General features: G+C 48.3%; 1 protein-coding gene across 1 annotated transcript in view; it reads right to left on the reverse strand.

Annotated features, from left to right (window-relative positions):
* RNF216 (ring finger protein 216) overlaps positions 1 to 26,793 on the reverse strand; it is a 72,684-nt gene that overhangs the window by 32,566 nt on the left and 13,325 nt on the right. The window contains exons 4-13 of the mRNA XM_084295734.1: positions 25,821 to 26,681; positions 24,840 to 24,916; positions 21,332 to 21,434; positions 20,605 to 20,769; positions 19,482 to 19,596; positions 19,060 to 19,199; positions 18,025 to 18,075; positions 16,832 to 16,969; positions 15,641 to 15,789; positions 15,113 to 15,191 (exon numbers count right to left, since the gene is read on the reverse strand). Of these exons, the coding sequence (XP_084151860.1) occupies positions 15,113 to 15,191; positions 15,641 to 15,789; positions 16,832 to 16,969; positions 18,025 to 18,075; positions 19,060 to 19,199; positions 19,482 to 19,596; positions 20,605 to 20,769; positions 21,332 to 21,434; positions 24,840 to 24,916; positions 25,821 to 26,681 (1,878 nt within the window). The remainder of the gene's footprint in view (positions 1 to 15,112; positions 15,192 to 15,640; positions 15,790 to 16,831; positions 16,970 to 18,024; positions 18,076 to 19,059; positions 19,200 to 19,481; positions 19,597 to 20,604; positions 20,770 to 21,331; positions 21,435 to 24,839; positions 24,917 to 25,820; positions 26,682 to 26,793) is intronic.

A 26,793-nucleotide genomic window follows, 5' to 3' on the forward strand; every position in this document is an offset into this window, starting at 1 on the left:
GGTTGTTCAGGCAATCCCACGGGCAGCGAGGAAATCAGAGCAGAATGTGCAGGAACTGCAGGGGTACGGGCATGTGTGAGCACACGCAGCGCATGCACACTAATATCAGCCTTTTTGAAGATAATTTCAGGGCACTGGAGATGACAGATACCCATTTCTAGAAAAAAAAGCTGAGGAATAAAGCCTAATATCAAAATAACATCTGATCAGCATCTAGCCACGGCAACTCCCTACGCGTAACAGGATGCAGGCGAAGGCTAACACGTCTCGTACTCAACTACTTCATTCCCATTTAGCTTCCAAGGCTCACAGGAGGGAATAGAGAAGCTAACAGCCACAACTAATGCGCAGCAGCTTTCCCCTGATCTGGTCATCTCATTCCTCGCCCTGGCTCTGCTCGCAGCTGGGCTTTCAGGCTGCCCCTCGGCACGACGGAGCTTGGAGCCCAGCGCAATTGGAGAGAGGACGTCTGTGCTCACACACGGGGCTGTGCACAGCCAGGGCTTCTCAGCCACCTTCTTCTGCCACAAGTCATCCGCACTGGGGCTGAGATAGCTGATTTCACACCACGTCTTTTAATTTATCTACTTACAGAGGGTAAAGCACAGGGAAGGCAATCGCAAGTGTCACAGCAATGAGTTTGAACTGTAGACAAGGAACCTGATCCACGTGTTCGGTGAGCATCCGGGGCTTCTGCCTAGTCCTCAGGGAATCACCTGTGTTTCTCCGTGTGGTCGTTGCTATTCCTCGTTTGCATGATTAGAGTTCATCACATTAGACCAGGAAAAGGAAAACAAGTGTAATAACGTGCAAGGCACTAACTTGCAGAAGGCCACTTCGAGAGCAGTGCTTGTTTGCCACGCTTAGGGGTCAGCTTTGACTCAGTAAATGGCGCTTTGCTTTTAGAGGACCAGCTCAAACAGCTGGGTTAAGTCTCCTGTGCAGAACGTGGTTTAGTCTGGCAGATGGAGATGCTAAGCAAAACTCATTAATCTGTTATCACTTTCACCCACCCACAAAAATCCCAGCGGTCTGAAGTCATGGTTTTCTGACACAAATCTCGAAATCTATAGCTCGTACAACAGCTGCAACCAAAATAAAGTTCCAGGATGCAAAAAAAAAAATAAAAACGCTTCATTTAATTACACAGGGAGGTCAGAATTATTCAAGACAGGGATCTCACAGTAAAACAAAGCTGCCTCTGAAAGCATCTGAATAGCTGCTTGTGGTACAAAGCCGCCGAGTTACCCGGTGACTCCTGCAGGTTGCTCTTTGCTCTGCACACCTGAAACACGCCACAAAGGGCCGGGAGTTGCAGGATAACCAAATACTCCCTAGGAAGCTTCGCTTGAAAAACACACCAGGTTTCGAGTGCAGACGGAGCAGCTACAAAAACAAGCCTCGTTCACATAACCTCATCTAGCCAGCCTCTCCTCGCCAGCACAGCTCAACCCCAAACACGGGAACGGCGAGGACCCAGCCTGAAAACAACAACTGCAGAGCTGGGGAGGCTGGCAGGCTGCTGTTTAGAGCTCCTTGGTGGCGTGCCTATCTCCATATCTAGCAAGGTTTCAATGCCTTCGCCCTGGGAGGCGAGAAGAAACTAAATATAGTCGCAGGAGCCAGCTACCAGCAAACAAACTGGCACGGCTTGCAGCTACCTGAGATCCATCCCTCTCGCAGCAGGCCGCTCCGATCGCCGCGATCCTTTCCCTTCTTTGGGGACAGCGTGCCCTAACGAGGCGCTCCCAGCCCTCACTTCCGTGGGTAATTGCACACACAAGCTTCAGGGTGAAGGTAATGCGCTGACACCCCCAGAACCCTTCTCTCTCTCCACGGGATCACCCCTTGCAGACCTTCCCCCTCCCCAAAGACCACTTGCAAACGGGAGGCAGCATCCTCCTTCTGCAGGGCAGGGCCTCTTACAGCAACTGCCTCTTAGCAGGGGAGCGCAGGCACCACGAGAGCAGCTGCTTTGTTTTAACCTCTGCCCTCTGAGGAGGGCCCAGAAAGGAAAAACCCTCTAGCTGCCGACCGGCTTTGTTGGTTTGTACGAGGCTGTATCGCGGTGGCGAGGCTTTTCACTACAGAAAAGGCCTCGGGGAGGGATGCTCACCTCTTTTCTGAATGGCATCTTCGCCACTAACAGCCCACGGATGTGGTGTTTTCAGCAGCATCCCCGAAGACAGACCCCAATTTCAGCTGGGCTTTGAGATTTGGCTTAAAGGCACGCATGCCTCCAACACAAATAATAAAAAAAAAGGAGGTCAAAGAAGCCTCTTTTGAAAAAATAAATAGAGCAATAAAGCATTCTTTCAGATTAGCTTCGCAGAGGATAAATCACTGCACAAATACAACCATCTTATCTTGTTGGCAAACGGGAGGTTGCAGCGTCCAGCCTTACGGGAAATATGCTGCTTGGTCTGGAAGGCAAACGGACTTCTCATTGTCTAGAAAAATGCTGCTCTTTACTTTTTTACAAGATTTGTTTGTTTTTAAGAGCCATATGATCCCTGAGCGGTGCCAAGTGCGCTTTGCTTCCGGCCCCTCGACGCTTTCTTGCGTGCCTTGGGAGCTCCTAGCAACCTCGCAGCCGATCCCATCTTACCAGCAGGACGATTTGTTTAAAACAAGCTCTCAGCCACCCTCCTTCCACTTCCCAACAGGATGGGCAGCAGTAATTACGGGGCCCCTCCAACGCACGGAACAAGCCGCCGAAGCAGCGCTCTCCCAGCACTCGGGGGGGAAAGCTTTCCTCAAGCCCTCCACTCCCGGCCTCTCCTTGGCCCTTTTAAAGTCAAGCACTGACACTAAAAGCACCCGGAGAGGCAGGCAGCCTCCGAACAGCTAATGGCTAGTTACAGAAACATCGCTGGCTGCGGGATACGGAGGCAGCTCTGCCTGCTCGGGGTTTTTGGCACTGATTTATGACAAGTGCGCTCGCGCTTCCATTAGCCGCGGCTCTCTCGGTTGACCCCTCTGCTTGGAGAGGCAGGCTCGGCATTAAACTCCCATCAGCTTGCCGTGCCGCTGACCTCATCCCCAAAACGCGCGGCGATGTTTTACATCAGCCCGGGGCTGGTGCATTCCATTAATGCTCCCCTGGCTCGGGGAAAAACAGCTGCTCTGGTTACGCTGGTAGCAGCGCCGAGACCACTTAAGCATCACCTCTGCTCCCCGAGCCCGCAGCAGGAGGAGCGGCCGCGCACAAGCCAAGCCCTGGCCTTCCTAGCCCTCAGCACATCGAGCTGGCCCCGAGTTATTTGGGAGGGCAGGGGTCACTTAAATCATCGGGGCAGAGGAGAGGAGTTAGGAGGTAGCGGGGAAGGTGGTTTGATTAAGGCCAGGAGAAGGGCGAGCTCGAGCAAGGATTTGCGCCGACTCCGTCTGAAGATGCACAGGCTGAGTGGGGGATGAAGGGAGGAAGGATTAAAGCACAGCAGAAAGGAATTCAGGATTTTAACTCCAGCTGCTTTATGGATTCATGTGTTTAGGTAGAGATTCGATGGACACGGCTGATTGAGGCATGTCGGAGCTCCCACTTTGAGGGTGTCTCTCTGTGCCGCCTCCCCAAACGCATCCCAGCAGAGTTTTGGGTACCAAGGCGACCCACTGCCTGCCTCTGATGCTGGGGCACCTTCCCACAGCAAGGGAGAGCCCCGATCCTTTCTGAGGACAAAGCACAGCTCATCCAAAATGACCCTCCAGCCCCAAAACACACCCCAACCACCAACTTACCCAGCACAGCCCCCCAGCAGCCCCCCACTTCTCACCGGGAAGCCCTGACAGCTCTCAAATACCTCCTCACGTACTTATCAGCACCACGTGCCGGCCACTTATGACAAGTCTCCACCAGACCAAGCGGGTGCTGCTACATTTTCCCACAGATTTTGGACAGCCTCAAGCTCCGGAAGGACTCAAAGCTGTGCAAAACCCAAAACCGCTCGCTGCTCCCCTTGGTCTGGCTCTGCAGGGCTCGGACCGTGAGCTCGCACAGCACTTAGCACACGAGGACCACAAAACCTCTCACCGAGGTCTTAGGCACTAAAACCACTCTTCAAAAGCTCCTGCAAACCAACATGAAGTCCACTGCAAAACAACCTTCCTCCCCCAATTTTATTTTAAAACCCTGCAGTGCTTTAAAAATGTCTTTTTTTTTTTTAAAGACTGCTAAGGAAGGCTGGTTTGATTCGGGTTCTGGCTTCGCAGTTCAGTCAACTTAACCCCACTGATGCTGAACGTGATGGCAGGTATCAGGGTGGGAAGAGACAAAAAATTCCTTGCTCTCAATCTTCTCTAATATCTTAGGGAAAAGTGACACAATTGGCAAGAACACCCCACTTTTCACCTCCTTCCCAGTGCCCAAGGTAGCAGCAGCTCTCACATCAGCCAATTCCACCACGAAGCTAAAACACTGATGGAAGGAAGGGATTTTTATCTAATCCTCTTTCAGTGAAAGAGTAAAAATTAGTAGACGAGGAAGAGGCTGGCACCGAGTGAGATTGCTCCTTTCCAGCTCCTTAATTCACATGTTAGGGGACGACCATAGCTGGGAATTTCAATCTCTGGAGCAATTAAAGAAAATTAAATTCAGGGAATGAGGCCACATGCACTCAAAGCTTCATTAACCCTGTCACCTTTTAATTAAATACGTGCAGATGAAAATTTTGGGTAGAGAAAGCATTTGCTTTACTGACAATGCTTGATTTTTATGGCAAGTCAGTACTTACCTTTTAAAAAGAATACCAGGGTCGTAAACTTTAGACCTCTTCAGCTCCACAATGGCTTTATTAAAAACGTGGTTGAAATCAGTGCCCCTCATCAGCTTGTACTTGAAGGGAGTGCCTGCCCTCCTGAAATACCCAAAGCTGCACTGGCAAAGCTCTGCTTTGGGCTCGCTTCAAGGTAGCTCCACCAACAGCACAGATAAAATACGAGCCAGGATTTAAAAGCCCTACACGTACAATTGTCAGTTAGGAAAATAAAGTTGGCCAGCCACATCAGGACAGAGTTTTGAGCCCACCGAGCACAGATTAGAGTAGCCAGTCTCTCTTTTAAATACTGCTCATCCTTACAAAAGGCTCAGGCAGGCGCCGAAGGCCTGGAGGATAATTTTTGTTGCAGGGACTGCACAAGTTGCTTCGATGCCTCCTGGATTCTTCCAAAAGCAGCAGCACCTACACTCACAGCCAGAGCAGGCTGCCGTGTGCTGGATGCTGCAAGGATGTAGGAAAAGCTGCTTGCTGCTACCAGCAGCACAGGGAAGGAAGAAATGCACAGCTCCTTCCCTCCTCTCCAAGAGGCTGGTAAGGAGTTTGCCACCTTGAGTTAGCCACGGCCCCCAGGGACAAGCTCTCAGCCTCTCAGCAGCAGCTCGCTCGTATAAGCTTGGCAAGCAGCCTTACACAAACCTCCCATCCTGCAAGGGGAATGTGATGGTTCTGGGAAAGATTAGACTTCATTTTTTTTATTTTTTTTTAAAAGGATCTTTTGGGGGAGAGGGACTTCATTCTTCTGCCAGCAGGCACAAAATGTTGTATTCGTGTTTTATTACTGACATACATTTAGCTGTTTTAACTACTTCAAAGGAGCGAGCAATGAAAGCATTAATTTAAGGAGATTGCTTCCTTTATGCTGTCACTTACCCTCCGAGACAACCCGTTTGGCAGTAAGTGGCACTCCCCTTTTCACTCTCACCCCTCGCTCAAGGAGCAAGCTATCATGACGGCACAACTGCAGGCAGCAATGCCTCCCGGGGACGCTGGGTTCCTACGTGGATGCTGTGCCCAAGGGAGGGACACGGCCCAGCTCCACCAGCCAGGAGCAGGACAGCCAGGCTGTTCCTCGTGTTTTCAACAGCTCAGTATTTGTGGGTTAATTGCTGCATCCCCCAAATAACGTTCTCCTTCTGATTTCACAGCAGCCATATTCTCTTACAGAGCACGAGAGCTGTTTGCTGCTGCAGGATGCCCTTGGTGCTGCCAAGGACAACCTGAATGCAGCGAGTGTGACAGGCAGGCTCCCGCTGAATGCAAACACAAACGCAGCCACTGATGCTTCCTCCCCCTCTGACACCGACAGGACAAGGGGCTCTGCACCACACACGTGAATTTTGTGATGCTCAAAGCACGATCACAACACGTTTTACTCACTCCATCCCTCAGCTCCTGGAAATTACAGGTCCGTTTACACTCGTGTGTGCGCAAGCTGGTCACTGGCGTGCAGCAAGGGAGCAAGGTCACAGGTTTCCAACTCAAACCTGCTCATTGAACAGTTCTGCTCTGCAGTTCTGAGACTGTCGTACTGTGATGACAACATTTCCTGACCCAGTTTCTATCTCGCTCCTCTGCTACAAGTAGTAATTAGTAATGTCAGTGTTCTGGCTGGATTGCGAGAGCCCCATTAATAATGCAGGAGTAGTAACAGAGAGAGAGCAGAAGAAAAGAGGCTTGAAGGTTAAAAGCAGGACGGGAATGCATTTTGGGGGGCACTGGGAGGGGAGGGAGGAGGAAGAGAAGAAGTGCTGGCCTACTGAGATTATCAACTGTGTTCTTCAAAACACATCGTGCCTTTCAGGTGGAAATGGTGGGTGAGTCAGTCCTGCCTAATTAGCAGATGATATGCAAATGCCGAATGACACACAGAGGAGATCTTTACTAAAAAAGAAGAAAACTTGTTTCACCTTCCCTTTCCCCTGTAAAGTTGCTGCCTCACCACTTTACGCCCGTGTTTCTCCATTACTAATGTCTCAGAGGTCAATGCTACCAACACTTGACGCATGCTGAAGGTTCATCTCTCCAGGGGATCTTCTGAAGAGACCAGCCCGTGCCTGCCCATCCGCTGCCAAACATTTAAGGCTGATTATAGCAATACTCATGGTGTACCTTAACCTGTGGCTCTGCTGAAGCTTTTTATTACGTGTACTCTGGACCTACAACAAGGGGCTGGATTGCAGTAGGCAGCCCAGCATCTCACTGACCATGGAAGGGCAACCTGCCTCCTGCATGCCAGGCAGGCAGCTCGTTTGGGCTGACCTTGGTTCGATGCAAAGCAGAAATTTCCAAAGGGCCCTGCAACTTGTAGTTTTCATGACGCAGCAGCTAACTCGTGAAGGCCACGCAGCACAGCAGAGCAGTCGCGCTCCTTCTCCCCCAGTGGTTGGCATTTTCAGGGTCCTAAACGGTGCCAGGCCTCTCGTTAGTGGTAATGAGAGGAAACACGTGCTCCTTCCATTAGCTAAGGCTGGGTTTGCATCTTTGTCATCTCCCCCTGACAGCATGTATTGCAAATACATCAACTTATCAGTTATTATTTAACTATTTTATATTCAGCACATACAGCTCCCTCTGTCAGTAAGAGAACTAATCCAAAGTCCTCCAGCATTAATAACTCAAATGACTACTCAGGAGGGATAAAAGGCCAGCTAGGGTTATTGAAAGCTCATGAAAGGGTGGCAAAGAAGGAAAAGGCTGGAAAGATCACCTTCAGCATTGCATGGCTTTTTGAAAGACACCATTCAAGTATCGCTTCCTCTGCACGGAGGAAGTGAGAAGAGCAGGAGGTTCTCCAACACAAACAGCTTCCCCTCCACGACAATGATAGAAAAGGACGAGTGTTTTCTTTAAAAAGAAAAAAAAAAAAAAAGGAAAGCAGGCCAGCCCCAAGCACACTGTGACCAAATTAGGCAACAAACTCAACTGACAGCCTCCAAAATGGACATCGGCTGCAGCAGCCTTGTGTTAGCCCAGGAAGTCTGGTGACTGTGTCATCTGCTGCAATCTGTTTATGTGCAAACAGAAAGGAGAAGCAAAAACACCTCCCTGAGCTGCATACCCCAGGTTGAGCCACCCTGGTGGTGCTCTGGCCCAAAAGGAAGAGGCAGGCATCAGCTGCCCTGCCACAAAGCTATCCAAAACCTTCACCACTGACTCATGGCCTCCAGAGATAACTCTGGAAGCAGTCAGGTACACGACGAGGTGTGTTGCAGAAGCAGCCTTTTTTTTTTTTTTTTTTTTGCTGCTGTTGGGTTTTTAGTTTTCAGTTTTAAGTGGTTAGCTGCGGCCGACGAAGCTGAGGTTAGAGATCAGTGATTACTATGAGAGGAATGTGAGGGGGAGGAAAGAGAGAGGGAAGATGTAGCTTCTTGAATAAGGTCAGAACAATGTTTTTCAATTGGCTTGGGAACAGCCTTTTTCCATCCTCTCCAAGCTCCATTTCCACCGCAGCAGCAAAACCTTAACCCTGCTCAGATGCCCTGCGAATACAAGTAGCACTTGGCAGAGTTTTAACCCTAAATTCATCCCGACTTCTGTATCGAGTCCTGGGGAGGGTACCTGGGCTGAGCTCCCACCTCCGTCCCAGGAGCTCAGCACCACCGTTACCTGTTGTGAGGACAGGCCCGAGCAGCAGAGGCCGAGTTACTTCACTGTCCAAAAATCAACCCGAGCAATCTGAGCACCCTGGTCCATGCAGAGGTTTTAGGTTTTCTCCCTGGTGTTAGAGTGATCGTGTTAAGCTGCTCCCTCTCTTGTTTCCCACAAGAAATGAACTAACACCACCGCTCCCTTCCTCTTTCAAGTAAACCTAGGAGGAAAAGGCAAGGTTTGAAGCAAATCTCAGACTGCAGCAGGGCCTCTGCTCTATCCAGAGCAACGACAGCCTGCAGGGTGCCACCCTCAAGGCACCGCCTGCCCTGCGTGCTCTTACCTGACTCCTCTTGGAGTCCATCAACTGACCTCCAAGGACACTGCCACCTTGCCTGCGCTGACCATCACAGCCCTCACAGCTCTTTTTCACCTAAATTTTTGCAGGTTGTGCCCTTGGAGAGAGGGCAAGGTGACTGCTGGGCACAGAGCTGAGGCCCAAGTTTTCGTCCTGCACGAAGCGCCCAGCTTCTTACCTCCGAACCTTTCCTTGGCAAAGGACAGAGCTGTGAAGGGAGGGCAGCTCACGGACCTGGCAGAGAGGTGCTCACTGGTCGGTGACCAGGAGAAGAATCGCCTTTCCACCGAGTGGATATTGCTATATAAGGCAGAAGCCAAGGACAGGAGCAAGCTTTGTTGCTTGAAATTGCACTGACTTACACGGTCTATTTTTAAAGAGACTAGTTTGAGTTCTTGCTTTCAGCAACTTTTTTTTCTTCTCCTTTCAGAGACAGATACCCCATTTAAGCTGACCTCTTTCCTCAGGTCCATTTCCAAGCTGGGCTTCACCCTCTCCTCCTCCGTCAGGCTCATTTATCAAACGAAGCGTTTCCACGGAAAGCATAAACGGGCTTGACCTTGTGCAGCAGCACCTGAGCTCCCACTGATGGAGCCTCTCCAGCCCCCCCCAGCCAAGAAGCCAGCCTGCTGCTACCCTCCTTCCAGGTGAGGAATTGTCCTGACACCTACAGCCCGTTCCTACAGGTCCCCAGGAGGGATGGCAGGCGTACACACAAGGCAAGGAGCGATTTCAGGCTGATTATTATGGCATTCAGGAGCAAGCCACCAATGGCATCAGTCAATTTTTGTAGCTGCTCCTGGCCCAGACCAAGCACGCACCAAAAAGCAAGCTGTGGGAGCTGCCCTGGGTGGCAAGGGGGACAATTCACTCCTGGTCACTACTTCTTGGGGCTCCCTTTCGGCCAGGGAGCAAGCTGCCAGCACAGCAAGCAGGCACGCACCGTGCACCTGGGGAGCGAGGAGAGCCCCTGGCACATGGCTTTCCCCTGTTTTCCCCTACAGCTCCCCTAAAAGGTAAGTGAACCACCCAGCACAAGGCCCGGGATGAGGAGATCTCCTGACTCTCAGCACTCCCCAAGCAACTTTGACCCCACACGCCCCACGGGGACGAGCACGTGGGGTAGCACGCGCGCGCTCTTCCTGCTCGGGACTGTACTTTTAAGGCTTTGCAGCAGCAGGAGCAGCCCTCCTGTTATCTGTCTTCCTTTAGGACTTGGCAAGAAAACGCCAAACGGGGCGTTATCTGCCTCTTACGATCACCTCCACCCCACCTTCGGCCTCGGTCCCTCCCCTCCAGCCCATCCCTTTGGGAAGAGGCAGGGAAATGAGCAGTGCTCCTGCCGCAGCGCTGCGGGCGATAGCATCGCCGCTCGCCCTGCTCGCCGGCTGCGGCGCTGAGCCCCGCCGCTGCAGACGAGTTTCAGTGGCCTTTTATGGAAGAAAAATGAATCGCCTGCCCAGCCACGAGCGCCTCAGCGCCGAGATGACAGACGGAAACTTGCCATTTGTTGTGGTTTTGGCAGGACGAGAAGAGGGGAGTGCGTTCCCATGCGCGGCGCTTGTTTAAAAAGGGCGCAGCGAAGGCACCGAGCTGGGGGAGAAAGCTCGCAGCTCCGGAGCTGCAGATTTCTTCCTGCAGAGCTGAGGAGGAAGGTGGCAGGGACCTGAAAATACAGCTTAGACCCGTTTCCTGGGTGAGATAAGGGGGTGACAGGCTCCCAGGCAAAAGCACACGCAGGCACGAGTGCTCCCTTCCCAAGCCCCAGCAGTAAGACAAGTAGCAGCACCACATCTCTCTTCCCTCCTCATCCCAACAAATTCTGCTAAACCACACTCGCACAGACACAGGAGGATGGGAACTTAAACATAGGAGCTGGGCCTTGAGGTCACTGCCAACAGAAAGAAAGGACGGGGGTTTGCCATAAGCAAATGCCCCTGCCGGCTCTGCTCTCCGCTAAAGCTGCGGGGCTAAGTCACAAGTAACAACGAAACCCAAATAACCAGGCTCAAGGCAAAGCACACAGAGAACAGCGATAAGAATGTCTGAACAGAGAACGAGACAGGACCACGGGACCTTCAAAATGTTTGCACTGCTGTCAGGAAGCTGAACGAGACAGCAGACTTCAGCAGCTGGGAAAACATGTTGCAAAACGAGGAGAATTAAGTAATTCTCCATATGCACATCCTACATTTTGGACAAGCTCAGTTTCTCCAACCAGAGGGATTTTTTTAATTTTTTTTTTCCATGTTGCACACGCACCCAGTGACAAATCGTGATAGTGCCTGAGCCTAAAACCACAGCGTGTTTGGAGCTGGGCAGGGCAGCAAGAGCCCAGCCTCTAGCACATAAGTAATCGCGCTGTGGTATGTGCTGGATGACATCCCTGGAAGGATATGTCACCCCCAGCACATCCCCAGCTGCCGGGGACTCGATTACACAAACATTTCCCTTGCACCCTATAAAACACTCCGAACTGGCTCAGAGGTGGCTGGGGCTGCCTCCTTATCTCCTCCCCCGAGCGAGGCAGAGCTGCGTGCCCTGGTCCCGCACCAGGTTTGGAGATCGCAGGCCCTGCAGCACGCCCCAAAAGCTGCTCCTGCAGCTTTCCATCTGCAGTTTTTTCTACCACGATTTCGTGTTTCAGCCAGGAAGGCCACACTGGCATCCAAGCTGTTGCAAACCACGCACCGTGGCTTATTAGCACAGGCTGTGGATGCAGTGTTAGCACCCTGCTAGGAAAAGCCGTGTTCAGGCATCGCTCGCTAGGCAGAGCTCTGTACAAGCTCCAACCTGTCTTGCTTCCAACAGAAAATGAAGGGTAAAAGCAGCTGGGTGCATCTGTTCCTAGCAAGCACCTTGAAATCAATCCTGCAGGGTATTAGCAGCTTCGGAACAAGTCCCCTCTTACCACCATGCCTTAGTGCTGCAAATGAGAAGCACACACGAGGACTGCTGCGGCCAGAGCCCATCCTGAAGACAAAGAGGCAAGGCATGGAGTTTATCCACCTGACACAGGCTCATCAGCTCCTTTTTCCAGCACAGTTCAGACCCCCAGCAGGCAAACTCATTCCCTAAACCCAGCCTCATTAGCAGATGCACCGAGGAGCCCTGAGAACGGGGGTGGCAGCTGCCCGGTCCGAGGGCCATGCAATTTAGCACCACGCAGCCACACGTAACCACTCCTTCACATCCCGCCTGCACTGAAGCAGCCGACTCAAAGGAACAGAAATCCTAAGGCATAAAAAGGATGAAAAGGAGTTTTAAGGAAAAGAGCTGGAAATGCAAGTCCCTGCACTGTGGCTGCAGGTTCCTGCCAGGGGATGAAGCGACTGGTGTGGGTTTGGAGCTCTCCTCGCCCGGAGGGACAGCGCTGCTCCATGCATGCAGGATTTCCATGGCAACAGCAGCTTTCACCTCCCCATCTCCTGGCTGGCTGAAAGCCCTGCAGTGCTTTGTGCTGAGACTGCAAAGAGAGGAGGCTGGCACCCCCCCAGCCGCATCGGATAGCGGCGGCGAGCAGCCTGGGAACAAAAGGCTTCCCCGAACAATATAGGATGTTGGGAGGAGGGAGGCAGAGCGGAAAGAAAGGACTTCCTTTGCTCTGCTTCCCCCAGCATGCAAAAAGTGCAAGCCCAGTGCTTAAGAAGCCAAGGAGCAACATGTGTCTGCTGTAGTGCTCCCAGAATCGCTCTGTGGGAACGCGGGGAGGAGAAACACGCCCCAGGAGGGATGAGAAATTCACCTCGCACGGGGCAAGACGGAGGCTGACCGAGCTGGGCAGCAAACCTGCCTGCTGCTGGCAGCCTGGCTGAGTGCCTGCAGGCCTCCTGGGAACACGCTGCGAGCAGCTCGGTGCAGAGCAAAGCCTCGAAGCTCCAACAGGTCTCCAACAGGTCTCATGGCAGGCTGCTGAGCGAACGCTGACTCCATCCCACATCAGCTCAGACTGCAAATACCCAGGGGAATGCATTCAGGGGGTAGCTGGAGCAATTCTTCCTGACTAATTAAGCTCTTCCTCCGCCCTGCAGTTGGTGATGTTAAGATTCAAGCCCTGGTCACCTCACTGGAGCCACGCCGGGTGCATTCGGTCGGTCACAGGCAGCCTCTGGAGCTCTGCCCATTGCTGGGGTTACAGCCAGCCACACTCCGGTCCCTGCAAGGTGCAAAGGACTGGAACTACAGCAGACCATAGGTGAGATGCATGGGGAGTAACCTGGGTACATCTAGAGATGATCTACTGAGCCCAACACACATCCACAGCCAAAAAATGAAGGCTTCCAACCGGTTTCCACCACTTATTTTACAGTATGGCCATATCAGATCCAAATATGAATCAACCTCTCTGCAAGATTTGAAGGAAAGGCAGAGTATGAACATGAACCCTTTAAGCAAGACAAAGGAGCAAGGTGATGGAGCACAGAAACTCAGGACCACCATCTGCTGCTCCTCTCAACTCCCCTTAGGAGCCTCGAGGCTTCAAGACCGGCACATTTTGACCTTTCGCTTTCTATACTTCCCCTCGCTTTAGGTTCAGCTGTGCAAGCACAGTCCTTCCAACCAGAGAGGGACTCCTTCCAGGATCAGTCATCACCACCACAGCCTGCCAGAGGCACTGCTAGCAAAGCCAGCGCATCCTCTCCAACCTCTGTAGTGCTCCCATTGAGGAAAGGCTAATCCGGTCCTTTCCTCCCTCAGGGCAACAGTTTCCTGAAAGCAAGAGCATTAACTGAAATTCTTCGTTCTGGGAAGAGACAAGATAGCAGGGAATGAGAAGCACTGCAGGGGCTGCCATGAGACACCACCACATCCTGCTATCCCAATTCTTCATCCTCGCTTTCGAATCCTCAACCCGTTCAGACTTCTAAGAAGAGCACTGAGCTACTCAGCAGATTTTCAGCTAATGAATCAACACAAGCTGTCCAGGAAACCAGAAATCCAGCCCACTGGAATGCTGCAACCCCAGGGAAGGGGGAACAGACAGCACGCTAGGAAGGAAATGAGACAGCAAACCAGAAGGAAAGGAACACATCAGCACTGACCTCTCTTATCAGTTACTGTACCACATTACATGATTTAGGAAAAAGACTTCCATTCTTTTTGCATACTGAAACATTCATGTTTTTCCGAGCCTGAGTTTTGTTCGGTGGTGCTGACATATGTGCATTTCGAAAACAGCTTGGGTTTTGCACAAACAGATTAAGGAAAAAAAAATGATTTAACACATGAATCAACAGTGCCACCTAGTGACTAGCAGAGCTCCTTGCTCCTGAAGTCTGGATGACCACAATTGGATTTCTTACCCAAATGCTAGAGAGGGATGTTAGCAAAACATTATCTGGATATCCGAGACCTAAAATGTGTGTCTTTAAGCAGCTCCCCCCCCCATATGCTAATTTTTCACTAAGAAATGGAAAGTTCACTGCTGGCAACTTCACTTTCTGCACACAAAAGATTAGGACTGCCTGTTACTTTCCTCAATAAGGCCAATGGTGGAATCACTGATGAGAACCCAAAGCTACAGCAGCTACAAGCATACGGTTAATGCACTCGAGAGGAATTTCTGTGATGAGCAGAAATCTCTGCTGGTGGATGGGCAGCTCTCAATACTGCAGGAGAATTCATCGCTGTGGCTACAGTTACGCAAGATGCCTCCCAGCTCCAGCTCTTAATGCTGATACTGTGTTGGCCTCAGCTCGCTGGCACCAGATGTGAGCGAGGCTCTGCATATATTAAGGAAACTGAGAAAACACATTTCTACATTTCTGTTTTCCCCCAGAACAGAATGTGCAGAAGTAGCAGCAGCAGCGAGTTTCCCCCACTCTGTACCCCCACTCAACCTGGTGATTGTTCTGTTATGGCTAATAGCAGCTTTTGATAGAAGCACAAAAAAAAAAATCTGCCCTTTGAATGGATGCATTCAACTAAGTTTTTGTCCCTTCCAACCAAAACCGTATTCAAATGATGGCATAAAACAAAAATGTAAGATGCTAAGGACAGTACACAGGGTTGTTTCAGGTCATTCACCAGAATTTTCATTATTTCATTACACAAAGGATTACAATTGGACTTTATGCTCATTCCCTGTTCACCTAAAAAGTTCTGTATATGCATGACAGCTCCCTAGAGCTTTTTTAGACGCTTTTTTAGTATCTTCCAAGTCTGCTACATGAAAGGGATACTGTTGTCTGCATCAACAGTGCCCTGAAATACAAGTCACCAGCTACACAGTTTTATAGAACATCAACAGATCCAGCAAAATACCTGTATCACTGTCCCATGCAGTCGCTTTAGATCCTCATTCATCTGGTACTAAGGAAGCACGAGCTGTGTTCCAGCCCTGCTGCCTAACACTCTAGAAGAGACCAAGGGGCAAGTGCCACCCCATTACCTTTCTGCAGCGGGGATTAGGACAGCTGAACCGCTTCACGTCGTTGTCCAGGAGAGCTGGGAAGTTACAGAACGGACACCTGCAGCCCAAAAGAAGGTGCTGTTCATGCATAATGCCAAACAAATCTCCACTGGAAGTGAATTTAGTCAAACAGCTATGTGGTTGTTAAGAAAGATGCCAACCAAACGTCTGCCGCCAGGATGTGCTGACTGCTGTCTTTTTGCTCATTTTTCTTCGATCACTTCCCTGTTTGCAATCAAAATATTATACGCTCAGCACTACTTTAGACCACGTAATTTAGAGGATCAGCACAGAGCTAGCAAGCAAGTCTTGGGGGAGACGGCTCTATTGAATTTTAATCCGCTCCTAGTCAAAGGCAGACCAAGCTGAATAAAAACAGTCTGAAGCCTGAAATGATAAGGCAGCTCTTTAAAAGCTACCTACCCCTCGTCTGGTGCATGTTCAGGGTTTGGGGGGTTAATTTTGCACAACAGTAAGCACAGCCTGCGTCTTGCACTGGGCACTTACCTGACAAGCTCATCTGCACAGGCAGCAGCCACCTCCTCCTCCGCTTTCCTCTCGTAGTATTTGCAGAGGATGTTCTCTGGAAGCACCTTCTCCAGCTCGCTGGTGGGGAATGAACACATGCAACTGCCCTCCATGCAGCTGAGCTCTGACTGCGGTTGGAAGAAGAGAGCTCAGTTTCAGTCTGATGGTAGTGACAGAACAGGAGTTAGTACCTAGAACATTTGCAAGTAAACCAGAGCAGAGCCTTCCTTAGAGATAATAGGGCATAAATCAGTAGATAATGGCCAGAAAACGGGCTTACTATGGTAAGAATGTGGCTAATTAACGAGCTCTGGACATGAAGATGCTTGCTGATAGCTGGGATCACAGTCCACAAGCACCAGACCTGCTGTGACTGCACAGTAGCCTGTTATTTCTGTGTGGTCTCCACTGAGAACCAGCACTCTGAACAGCACATTACATTCCTGTCAATACAGTCATATAAAAGCTGTCTGGTTTATCTTCACATGAAATATAGATGCCAGAGTACAAAAGCATCCTACAGTTTGATTATCATACCCGAGGCAAAGGAGCACGCACACCTCAGAGCAGTCAATAATTCATTTGTAGCTCAGCTAAGTACCAGGACACTGTTAACTGCTGCTCCTTTGCCATTTGGACCACCCCCAGTAATTGTGTCCTAGGAACAGCAGCACCTCTAAATGGGATTAGGGTTACTAGTACCATTGAGAAACCAACCCCCAAATTGGGTTGGGATTGCAAGGAACTCATGAAGGACAAACATTCTTTAGCTATGAAGAGACTGGCTGAGTCAGAGATGAGAACACATTCTCTGTGCAGACTTATCACTGGTTTATTAAGCATTAAATCAAAACCAGATGAGTCTAAGTTATTATGAACACTGTAAAAAGTTTTTTTCTAATAATCCATTAAAAATTGCTAAGTATGGAACAGAGAAGACTGAGGTCAGCAAAACCAGAAACCTACTCAACAAAAAATCCATTGTGAAGTCGTCGGCTGTTCACTCGGTGAGACTGACTTGTTGGATTTGGATTTCAAGACAATTCCATTCAAATACTTCTTGGGAAGTGCAGTTACATCTGGTTTAAGCAACAAAACTATGCAAACAGCAATGTGATCTCCCAACAGCAATTCATCCATTTTCCCCTCATCCAATTGGGAAATTCTTACCTTCCCAGAGCCAAAGACTGCCTCCTGAGCATATTTAATTAGGCACTCCTTGCAGAATAAGTGACCATCTGCACACTGAGTGAGCTCTTCAAACGCAAACTCCCCGTAACAGCAGCGGCACTCTATCATCTGACCATCCTGCAGCCATAAACAGAGGTGTTAGCTACAGCAAAAAATAAATAAATACAAATCAATACCGAGAGCAACATACCAACACACTCTGCTGCAAATAAAACGCAGCGATGCGGGCACATATAACGGCAAGCCATAAACAGTGCCAGCGTTAATTATAAAAAAAATAGCCACAGATGTACATCATTCCAGCAGATATCCTACTCAGTGGTCAAAACCCACTAAGCAAAACCAGGAACTCAGCTTTAAGTAACTTAATATCTACATATCCTGCTTAACAGATTCCAAAATGCTCGAGAGCTTGGTATTTAGATAATTCTTAGCTCGCAGGCATAGAAGCATCTTGGGCTGGGGAAGCTGCAGAGCACATGCCATTCACGTGGGAAAAACCAAGCTTCAAATCTGTTGCCCTCTAAAGGAACATTTACCCAGCTGCCTGCAGAGACCCTGTCTTGGCCCCTTCACTGCAGGGGTGGGGAAGCTTGCCACCGTTACGAATAAGCATGCCCACTTCTTCAAGGGTCCCGTGTCTTCTCCAAAGTTTGAAGAGAAACAGCCATCAGAAGGAAAAATGTAATCCACAGCTGCTGAACTGATCTTTACATTTTCTCATCATTTAAAGGGAAAGACCTGTTGTTTTTTGTTTTTTTGTTTTTTTTTTTTTAAGAGTCCTTTCTGCAAATGAGAAAGGCCTTTTCCACTGGCAGAGCTCCAAGAACAACAAATCTGTTTTAAACAGCCATAACGGTGGTAGCAAGAGCAAACCTGGTGCTATTCTATTACAATGTTTGTTGTGGCCAGTAAAGACACAAGCTGACCGAATTCCTACAGATCGTTACGTGCATCAATACTGTCTTGCTGCACTCAGCTTTTGTCTACCTTTTCTAAAAGCCAGCCAATGCACACTATGCAGGTTTTGCCTGCTCAGCAAAAGCAGCACAGTGCAAATGCAGCCCTTCAGAAAAGCTCCCTTCCAGAAGCCAGGAAAGTCTGAAGTGGTAAGTGCAAAACAGCATCTGTTGCAGAAGCTGAACTCCAGGGACGATGTTATGGATACTGACCTTCTGATACTGCTCCTCATTCATCTGCAGAGCAAGGAGGAAGTCTGCATGCTGGAAAAGAGACGTGCATCTGTATTTACAGAGTGGATAAAGCAATTTTCCAGCCTCTAAACTCTTTTACATTATCTCACAACTTACAGCCCACCACAAAAGGTGCACTGTCTGCTTTCAACATCACTCAGCCCCATGCTTCCAGTCCTTCAAGCTATTTATGATTCAGCTAAAACAGATGGGAGAAGCCAAGGCAGCAAGAACAACCAAATTCTACATCATGAGGGCTGCTCATTCAGGTTCCTATGGGCAGAAAAGAGCTTACTCAACAGGCACCTCCAGAGAAAGCCCCAAGGAACATTGTTTTTACAAGGAGGTACTATTCAACTGCTTAAGAGATGCTGGTCTTCAAGAAGCTGCTTTATAAAAGGCCTGTAGGTGCAGAGGAGTGAATTTAGTCATCCCTCGGTCTATGAAGACAACACGCCAGCAGGTGTTGCTGGGTTCTGCTTTGAAACACGCAGTCCTCAGCAAGGGACAAGTTGTTCTGGAGAGACCAGACTGCCAGCTTCTGCAAAGCAGAGTGAGTGGACAGACTGCCCCGGGCCTGGTCATTATTAGCCACCAACATGAGCTGCAATTACAAGCCCTAAAGCAGCAGAGAAGCCTGCTAACAATTAGAGGAAAGAAGTCATTAATATAGCTTTTATTACTACGCGGTTAAAAGGAGTCCAGTAAGGTGTTTTATCATGGGCTATAAATTAACATTAGCAGACACATGGAAGGTTTTCAATAACAAAATTGCCAGCTTTAATGTAAGTAAATCTGAAACCCTGTGCTTGCCTTTTTTTCTTTCAAAAATAAGTCACCTGGAAAAAGTCATAAACGTTAACAGGCAGTAAAGGGACAAAGGTACTAAGTTATTCAAAATTTTGTTCAGCATTTGAGTTGCTGGAAGAGGCAAATTCCCATGTTCGGGGCCAAGATCTCTGCAACAGTTGAAGTTGTTTGCACCACAAAACTGAAGCAGCTCCTCCCACTCACCTCTGCCATCTCTTTAACTTTTTGCTCATAGAATTCCTGCTCCAGCAGCACTGGTGGAAGAAGCGAGAGCTTGTCATAGGTTCTCCAGTGTCGTCTCTTGTTCTCCAGGAAGAACATCCGCTTCTCAATTTTCACATCACCTAAAGCACAGTTACAGGCACTATATGAGGCAGGATGAAGCAGCAAGAAAAAAGCTTAAATCCTTCCTCCTCTACACACCACCAGCTGCATAACTTCAAGGCCTCAGAACTGTACCAAGCAGAGATACTAATGAAGCACGTCTCCAAAATAAGATACCAGACAGTGACAAACATAGCTATTCTGGGACAATATCCCTTTTCAAGGACAGTACTTTCTAGCGTAATCTAGTTCTGCTTACAATAACTACACAGACAGCACAACACACACTGCTTGTTATTTACCTTGCTCAAATTTGAAATCTATATATGAATACTGATTCATTTCTTTTCTTCTTTTTCGTTTCCCACTGGTTTCTGGAGACAGCTCCTGCCATTTTTTGATGGCATCTGAAAAGGCCTAAAAAAAAAAACAACCAACAACATGCAGACTTAAACCCCTTCTGTTCTTTGGAAGAAAGCAGAAGCACATACTTCACATCAACGCACTGCACAAACACACACAGGACTGATCTAAAACAGGAAAGCCAAGCACCCCATGGAGGCATGAATACCTCTTCCCTTTGTCCACCAATCATTCCATAAAAACAAAATTGTCACCACGCAGAGCTGAATGATGCTTCACAACACCTCTGCTATTAACTCTAATACAGCCGGTGTCCACTCTGATGCAACAGAGCTGATATTTTTCCTTTTATGTTTTTAAAAGGAGCTTCTTTTCAGAAGGCCTAGAGCTAGAATCTGATTTTGTTCAGTTCTATCAAACGAAGAGGCATGGTATTTTTGATTTAGATTTTAGAACTGTGGAACAGTGGAGGGAGAAGCTCAAGCAAGAAAAGCGTATCAGAAGAGTAGCTCCGAGTCAAAAGCTTGAAACCACATTCATATTTAGTTTGTTGATGCTTAAGAACAAGTTTCTTTGCTGCTCCATTACAGTAAAACTTTTATGAGCAATATATGATTCATTTCACACATATAATTAAACAGGACAGTGAGACATGGGTTTCTCTTTAATTACATGCAGTCAGTTAAAAACTAATGGCAGCAGTTAAATGTTTTAAGACTTAGTTAAATGTCTTGGCTTTATTGGCAATTATACCCCCACTTCAGCAAAGTACAGGAACACTTCTGAGTTCAACGCATCACCTATCATCAAGTAGCCAGTGCTTCCTCAATTCTCCTGTTACAGAAGAGTGAGAACTTCCTGCAGCATTCTGTCTGGCCAATAAATTCTGCAAGTCTCTACTAAATGAGCAAACACTTCTTGAAAGGAAAAGAAGATCCTAAGAACAAAGCACATCTACACACACACACAGGCAGATGGCACAGTACAGCAGAAGACTTCACACTGCTCTCCACAGATATGGGAGGTAGCTCTATGAAAGAATAGGGATTTGAAGAGGAGAACCTTTCGTGTGATTGCATAGTGTCCCTTGAGTTCATGTAGTGCCCACTTAATGTCTTGGCTGCTCAGCATTTTGAAGTCCGCCATAAGGAGGTCAGCTGCCTGAATAAAGCACCGCTGATCAAGTGGAGCAAGCTTGGAAAAGTCGAAGTAGTCCACTTTAGGCACCTAAGAAGAAAATGCAAAAGAGAAGGTAGTCCACACGCAGCCATCTCAACATACTCAAAGCAGTTCAAATGAAGAAAAAAAAAAAAAAAAAGGAGAATGGGCTTTAAAATCAGTTAATAAAATCAAGTAACTGTATGCAGACTTGCAGTTAATAGACTTGCAGTTAAGAGACTAAAAATCAATGCCTAAAGGTCACCCAAGATAGACTTGAGGGCCAAATCTACTTCATGCGACAGAATGACCAAGGAGTTCTTACACCAGTTACCACAACGAACACTGCAGACAGCAGGTGGCTGATGGGCAGGCAAGCCAGGGGGTCTCGCTGAAGGCAGAAGAGCAGACAAAAGGCAGCTGCACAACACCAAAACCTCTACGTGATTTTGCAAGCAACTACCTATTGTTATTTAACACTATCTTAATTGCACCTAGAGGCCTCCTAACAAAGCATGGCTCTGTTAGGCACTCCGCAAGTATGCACTAATAGACCCATATGCCCCAAGATGAGTTCAGATTGGACTGATTTGACGGGAAGCACGCTGTGGATAAGGTCACTCTCACTTGCCTTTGTCTCGTCTTGGCTGGCAAGCAGGCTGCTGCTGGGATTTAAAACCATTCTGCCTTCCTTCTTTGGGTAATCTGGGTTTTCCAGAAGAAAGTTGCAAAGTCTGAAAAGATAAATACAGTTACTTCAGGTTCTGGGAGCTCAGGCTCATTCCTCACTTGTCAAATTTTTAGCATCCTCTAATTAAAAGGCTGGGCAGGCAAGTCACAGCTTGCCCTGCAAGAACCAAGAGAGGTCTCAGGCTAGAGCGAATGGAAAATAAATGACTGAGAATTAAAAATGATCAGCTGTGTGGCTGCAGAAGGAAAAGCAAATAGACTTCTTTCAACAATTATGTTTACATAAGAGGAGCTTGTATGGGTGAGCTACTAACCAGCCCAAATCTCTCCATGCCAGCAGGGAACAACTGGGCTTACTTCCCACTCACATCCACAGCTAAAACCACGTGAAGTGATACTTCCTCAGGCTATCTACCTCTCATCTTTCACAACTAAGCACCAAGGTGTGCTAACGTTCTGCCGCTGTGGAATTAACATTGTCAGGACTACACAAGAAGGAACAATCACAGCAGAGCAGCATTAATTGTAACAGCTGACATCTACTGTGGCTAACACAAAACCAGCTATGGAAAGACAAGCACACAAACCCCTATAAAAAATGTGACAGGTTGATGTCTTCCTGGTCAGAAGATTACTGCTTCAAATTTGAATTAGAGCCTCCAGTCTTTATCTGCTTTCACAATGCAGCAGAGGCAGAGACATGTTGAATGCTGTTTACTTAAGCTGTGTACTCTGAACACGGGTTTCATTGTAGTAGAGCTTGAAATCACACTGCCATTGTCCAACTCAGCCTGAAAACTGCTCTAAGGGGAAAAAGCATTTAGAAAAAATTACTAAAAATACTTGGAAAATTACATACTAGGCTAAATGCAGCATGCCTGAGGTCCTATTGCAAACAGTCATAACTTTGTCAGGTAGCTCAGCTGAGCATTGCAGCTTCTGACTGCAGCAAGTAGTTGCAGAATACCCCACAAACACCTCTGAGGCCCTTTAGAAGGGGGAAGCTTGCTGTAGGCGATCTGAACCTGCCTTTCACAGCTTATTCTCAACTGCCACCAACCAGCTGTGCTCCACAGGTCGAGTACCAGAAGCTGATCCTCAGTTTCCCCAGCTCTAGAATCATATCCTCCTGAAAGGAGCTCCGAGGAGCAATTAACATTTGTGAAACTTTTTGAATGAGAAGGTGCTAGGTTGCAGCAAAGACATAATTGCTGCTAATTTACATTCCTGATGTCAGAAATCAGTCCCTAATTAAGAAATCCGAACTGGCTTGCAGCATTAACCCACCATCAAGGCGTGATTACTTTAGCCCTGCTTTCACATTCAAAGCAGAGGCATTTCTTTTTGTTTAATCAGGTATTGACATACCCAGCCAGAAGCTTTTGACCGAGTGTGAATGCTTCTGCACACAAAAGCTGAATAGATGATACCCTGCTAAGAGGAGCTCTCACATCTTATCTTTCGCATGGGTTGAAAGTTTTTAAGACTATCATTTTGGAAAACAACAAAATATCTCGGGCCGAGCGTTTACCAGCTCCCCCTTTTGTCAAGGCCATCTATTCTAATCCGACAAAACAGAAACTTCAAGGAGCTCCGAGCACTGCAGCTCAAACACCAGGGTTTCAGCTGTGGCACAGCCGGAGCAGATCTGATCCATCCTGCATGTTGCCACCTCAATGCTTGGGATTTTCGGAGGTGTTAACCTTCGGTGTCTGACAATTAGTTAAGTGGGTCCCAGCACGCACCGCACGCACACTTGTGGCACCGTTCATTAATATCCGCACCACAGGACACAGAAGCAGCTAAAAGCCTCATCCCTGCCCAAACCCAGCCACCCCGAGTTCTTATATTTCAAGCCTGATTCAGCTTGACACACCGTGGAGATCAAAGGGACCCCGCCAGCCTGGCTGACCAGTGCTTTGACTCGTTTGTGCTCACACAAAAGATGCAGTGACGATTCAAAAGATAGTTTGGTTAAAGGAATAAAAATATGGAGGAGAAATCTTTATCATCCAGTAAGTCCGTAATGCACCACTGAGCAGGCACTGTGGATGGCCTGCGGGGAAGCCTGTAAGCACCTTTTCATCTCCCTGGCTCTGCGGCACACAATAGAAGAGAAGAGATTTCGGGAGCAGAAAGGGAAGGAACACATTAAGACTTAGAGAAGCTGATACTGGGATTTACGTCTACCAGGCTTCACTAAGGCCCTGCAGGATACAATAAGGAGGTTTTCACACAATCCGTGCGAGGGTGCAGCAGCTAGGCACAGCTGCAACAGCCCGATCACCCCGAGGAACTGGCTGCTGCCCTCCCGTCCTCCTCATTTCCAGCATAACCAATTGCTCTGAGGCACAGCTGAACATGTCACTGCTGCAGGGAAAGCACTTTGAGAAGACAAGGATAGTTGTAACTTCATCATTTTCCAACCAAGAAGTCCTTCTCTGAAGGCACGACTTGACTACACAGGCAAAAGTAGTAGAATAGGAAATCTAAGGGTGATCCCATCTATTATTTTATACATTAGGCTCAGTTCCTTGCCAGTTACCTTATTTATGCTTCAATAAAGTAACTGAAAGCCTCACACGCTTGAGTACTGCTTAATTAGTGCCTTAGTTTACTGTAAAGGGCACGGGATTCATACGAGACAAAATGAAACCTCTGGCAACCAACACCTATTCCTCATTCTTGTATCTCATAACTAGTTTCAGCATGTTTGAGACAGTGACAGCTGCAGAGAGACAGAGAGAGGGGCCACCCAGCATCAGACCCAAGGCAGACGTAATTTACTTCAAACCACTCTCCCCTCGGTGCTGGCTGGTGCCAACACCCACCATCTTTCACTCTTCAGCTGTGCAAGCTTTACCCAAAAGGGGAGGGTGATGATGCAACTTATCAACAAAGGTTGATGATTTTTTTTTGCTCTATTGATTCTAAAGTGAACTCCCAAAAACATCAAATATGATTCTTAACACTAAGGAATCCTTGAGCTGCTAGTACAATTGGGAAAGCAACAGTACTCAGGATGATTTTCCATTGCTTTTACTTCCCTTCTTGGCTCAGATTTCTGCTCAATTTGACCAACTCTGTCCATCAGAAGACACCTGCAACCAATCCTGCTAGCCCTTAACTGCGTTTTTTTTTTTTTATCTGCAAAAGGGGGTTTGAGAGGAACTTGAATAGCACCACTGCCATTCAGTCAAGTTAATGGGATAAAAATCATCATGACATCAAATGAGCAAGTCCAAAACAGCGTCAGTTTGAGCCATAAAAGGGCATGAAGAGGTGGGAAACAAACAAACAAAAAAAAATCCATGCTCTCTGGCACTGCCAGCATAGTGCTGACTCCCAGCCTGGATATGCTCAAAGCATTATTAGCAGGAAGGAAAATGGAAGCGTGACTGCAGCCAGCCTGTTTTATGATACACTCTGGCTCTTAGCTTTATACTTACACATTTAAGTCATAGCAGTTCTTGACATTGATCAACTCTTCAATATATTCCTTCTTCACATCTGGGAACCTTGCTTCCTGCAGTAGGAACAGATGAAGGTTATACAGGCATTAGAGGAGCTGTGCGATACAACCTAGCAACAGCACCGAAGACAGAAATATATAGGAAATTATCTAACGTGCTCCCAAGACAGGGGCTAGAATGGGTTTTAAGAGACACCTTCTACCCATCCAACCTGGATACTGCACGTTGCTGGCTTTCCTTGCTCCACAGGATGAACACCAACAAGAAAAATGGGGGCAGTGATATGAGCAGTCACGAGCAGCTGGCCTAACAAGTGATTCAGGGTGGATGGAAAGAGGAGAGGCACACAGGATCTACACCACAAGCAAAACTAATATTTACCTTTAGATAGAAGATTAAGGACTTCCAGGTTGGGTGCTGAAACACAACATTCCAAAGCAAGAAGGGGGAAGAAAAACACACTGCATATACCCACTCAAAGCACCCAGACACTAGCGATGAGATCAGAGATGACAACAAACTTTTACTTGCATGTCTGTGAAAACTCTTCTACCTTTAGCCACACAGAGCAGTAAAGGGTGCTCTTGGCTTTCTCATGGGGTTTTCGTCCAGGTATTGCAATTGATTGTACCATTATAGTATTTTGTTTTGCAAGACTGAGCTGGTCAAAAAACCCTGACAATGCAGGAGTATCTCTACCTGTCCATTTGTTAAAGCAAGTCAGTGATCAACAAGGTCTTACTCTGAAATAAAGTGAATTTTGTCAAATTGCTACTTGGAAAATAACACGAACATTTTCTCAATGTCTTTTCCAAATAGAATCAGGTATGGGATAGGGAGGAAGAACTCGGCAGGGGGAAGAGGGGATTGGTCCAGATACAGTGGGGTGCATCTGTTTGAAAAGCTTGTCTGAAAATAACACACACATGGAAGGCAAACAAGCCTGGGAGCACTTACTGTCTCTCTGATGAGCAGCGCAGTGAGGTCTTGGTCCTGCCCAGCAGCCCCCTGTTCTGGCACATCACTAGAACCGAGTTCGTGCGAGCCCTGTGCCGGGAACGCTGGGCCTGGCTGCTCGTTGTCTATTGCTGCCTGCTGCCCCCTCGTTTCTTCTGGGGGGTGTGCTGGCTGGGGTGAAGCAGGACCAGGAATCCCATCCTGCTGCGGCTCCGGTCTGGGGAAAGCCGGCCCAGGAGCCTCCTCTCCATAAACCCTCGAAGATCCTGAGTCTGCTTCAGGCTGCCCTTGCGGAGGAGCACAACCATTTACAAGGGCCTGGGGCTCCCCTCCTGAGGGCTGGAAGCGATCCAGCCGGCCGTTCTGCTGGAGCTCCTGCTCCGTGCTGGGTGCAGCAACTGTTCCTTCAGCATTTTGCAAGAGCTCTGGCTTCAAGTCCTCTCCTTGCCAGCCCTGGGCTTCCACTTTTTCCTCCTGTTGCGGTGGTATGTCTACTTTCTCCAGATTAATGATTTCCTCATCGATGACAACCTGTGGACTCATCTTTAATGCTGGAAGCAAACTTGGGTCAGGCTCCAGGTTATTCGTAAGTTCAAACCTGGGGCCGTTTTGTTCAGATGGCCCAGGCTGCTGCAAGGCAAAGTTCACATTCTCATCCCTGCTTGGTCCAGCGCTGCTCTCCACCTTGTAATCACGCTGGTCCTTCTGGCAGAGCAGAGCTGACATCTCATCTTGCAGATACGTGCCCCTCAAGGGCCCTACAGTGCGTTTGGATCCTCCTTCTCCCACAGCGTTTGCACCCTGCCACTGAGCAGCAGGCCTGATGACATTGGGACGCACAAGCTGCTGATGCTTTGGGGTCTAAAAAGAAGACAGACAAGAGTAAGTAGGAGTTTTCTACTTGTCAGAATCCTTCCTCCAGATGGTCTTTTGCACCTAATCACGTTTCTGATGGGAAAGAGATGAAAAATCT

Source organism: Netta rufina, assembly GCF_964035555.1.
Source record: "Netta rufina genome assembly, chromosome: 15".
Classification (NCBI taxonomy): Eukaryota; Metazoa; Chordata; class Aves; order Anseriformes; family Anatidae; genus Netta; species Netta rufina.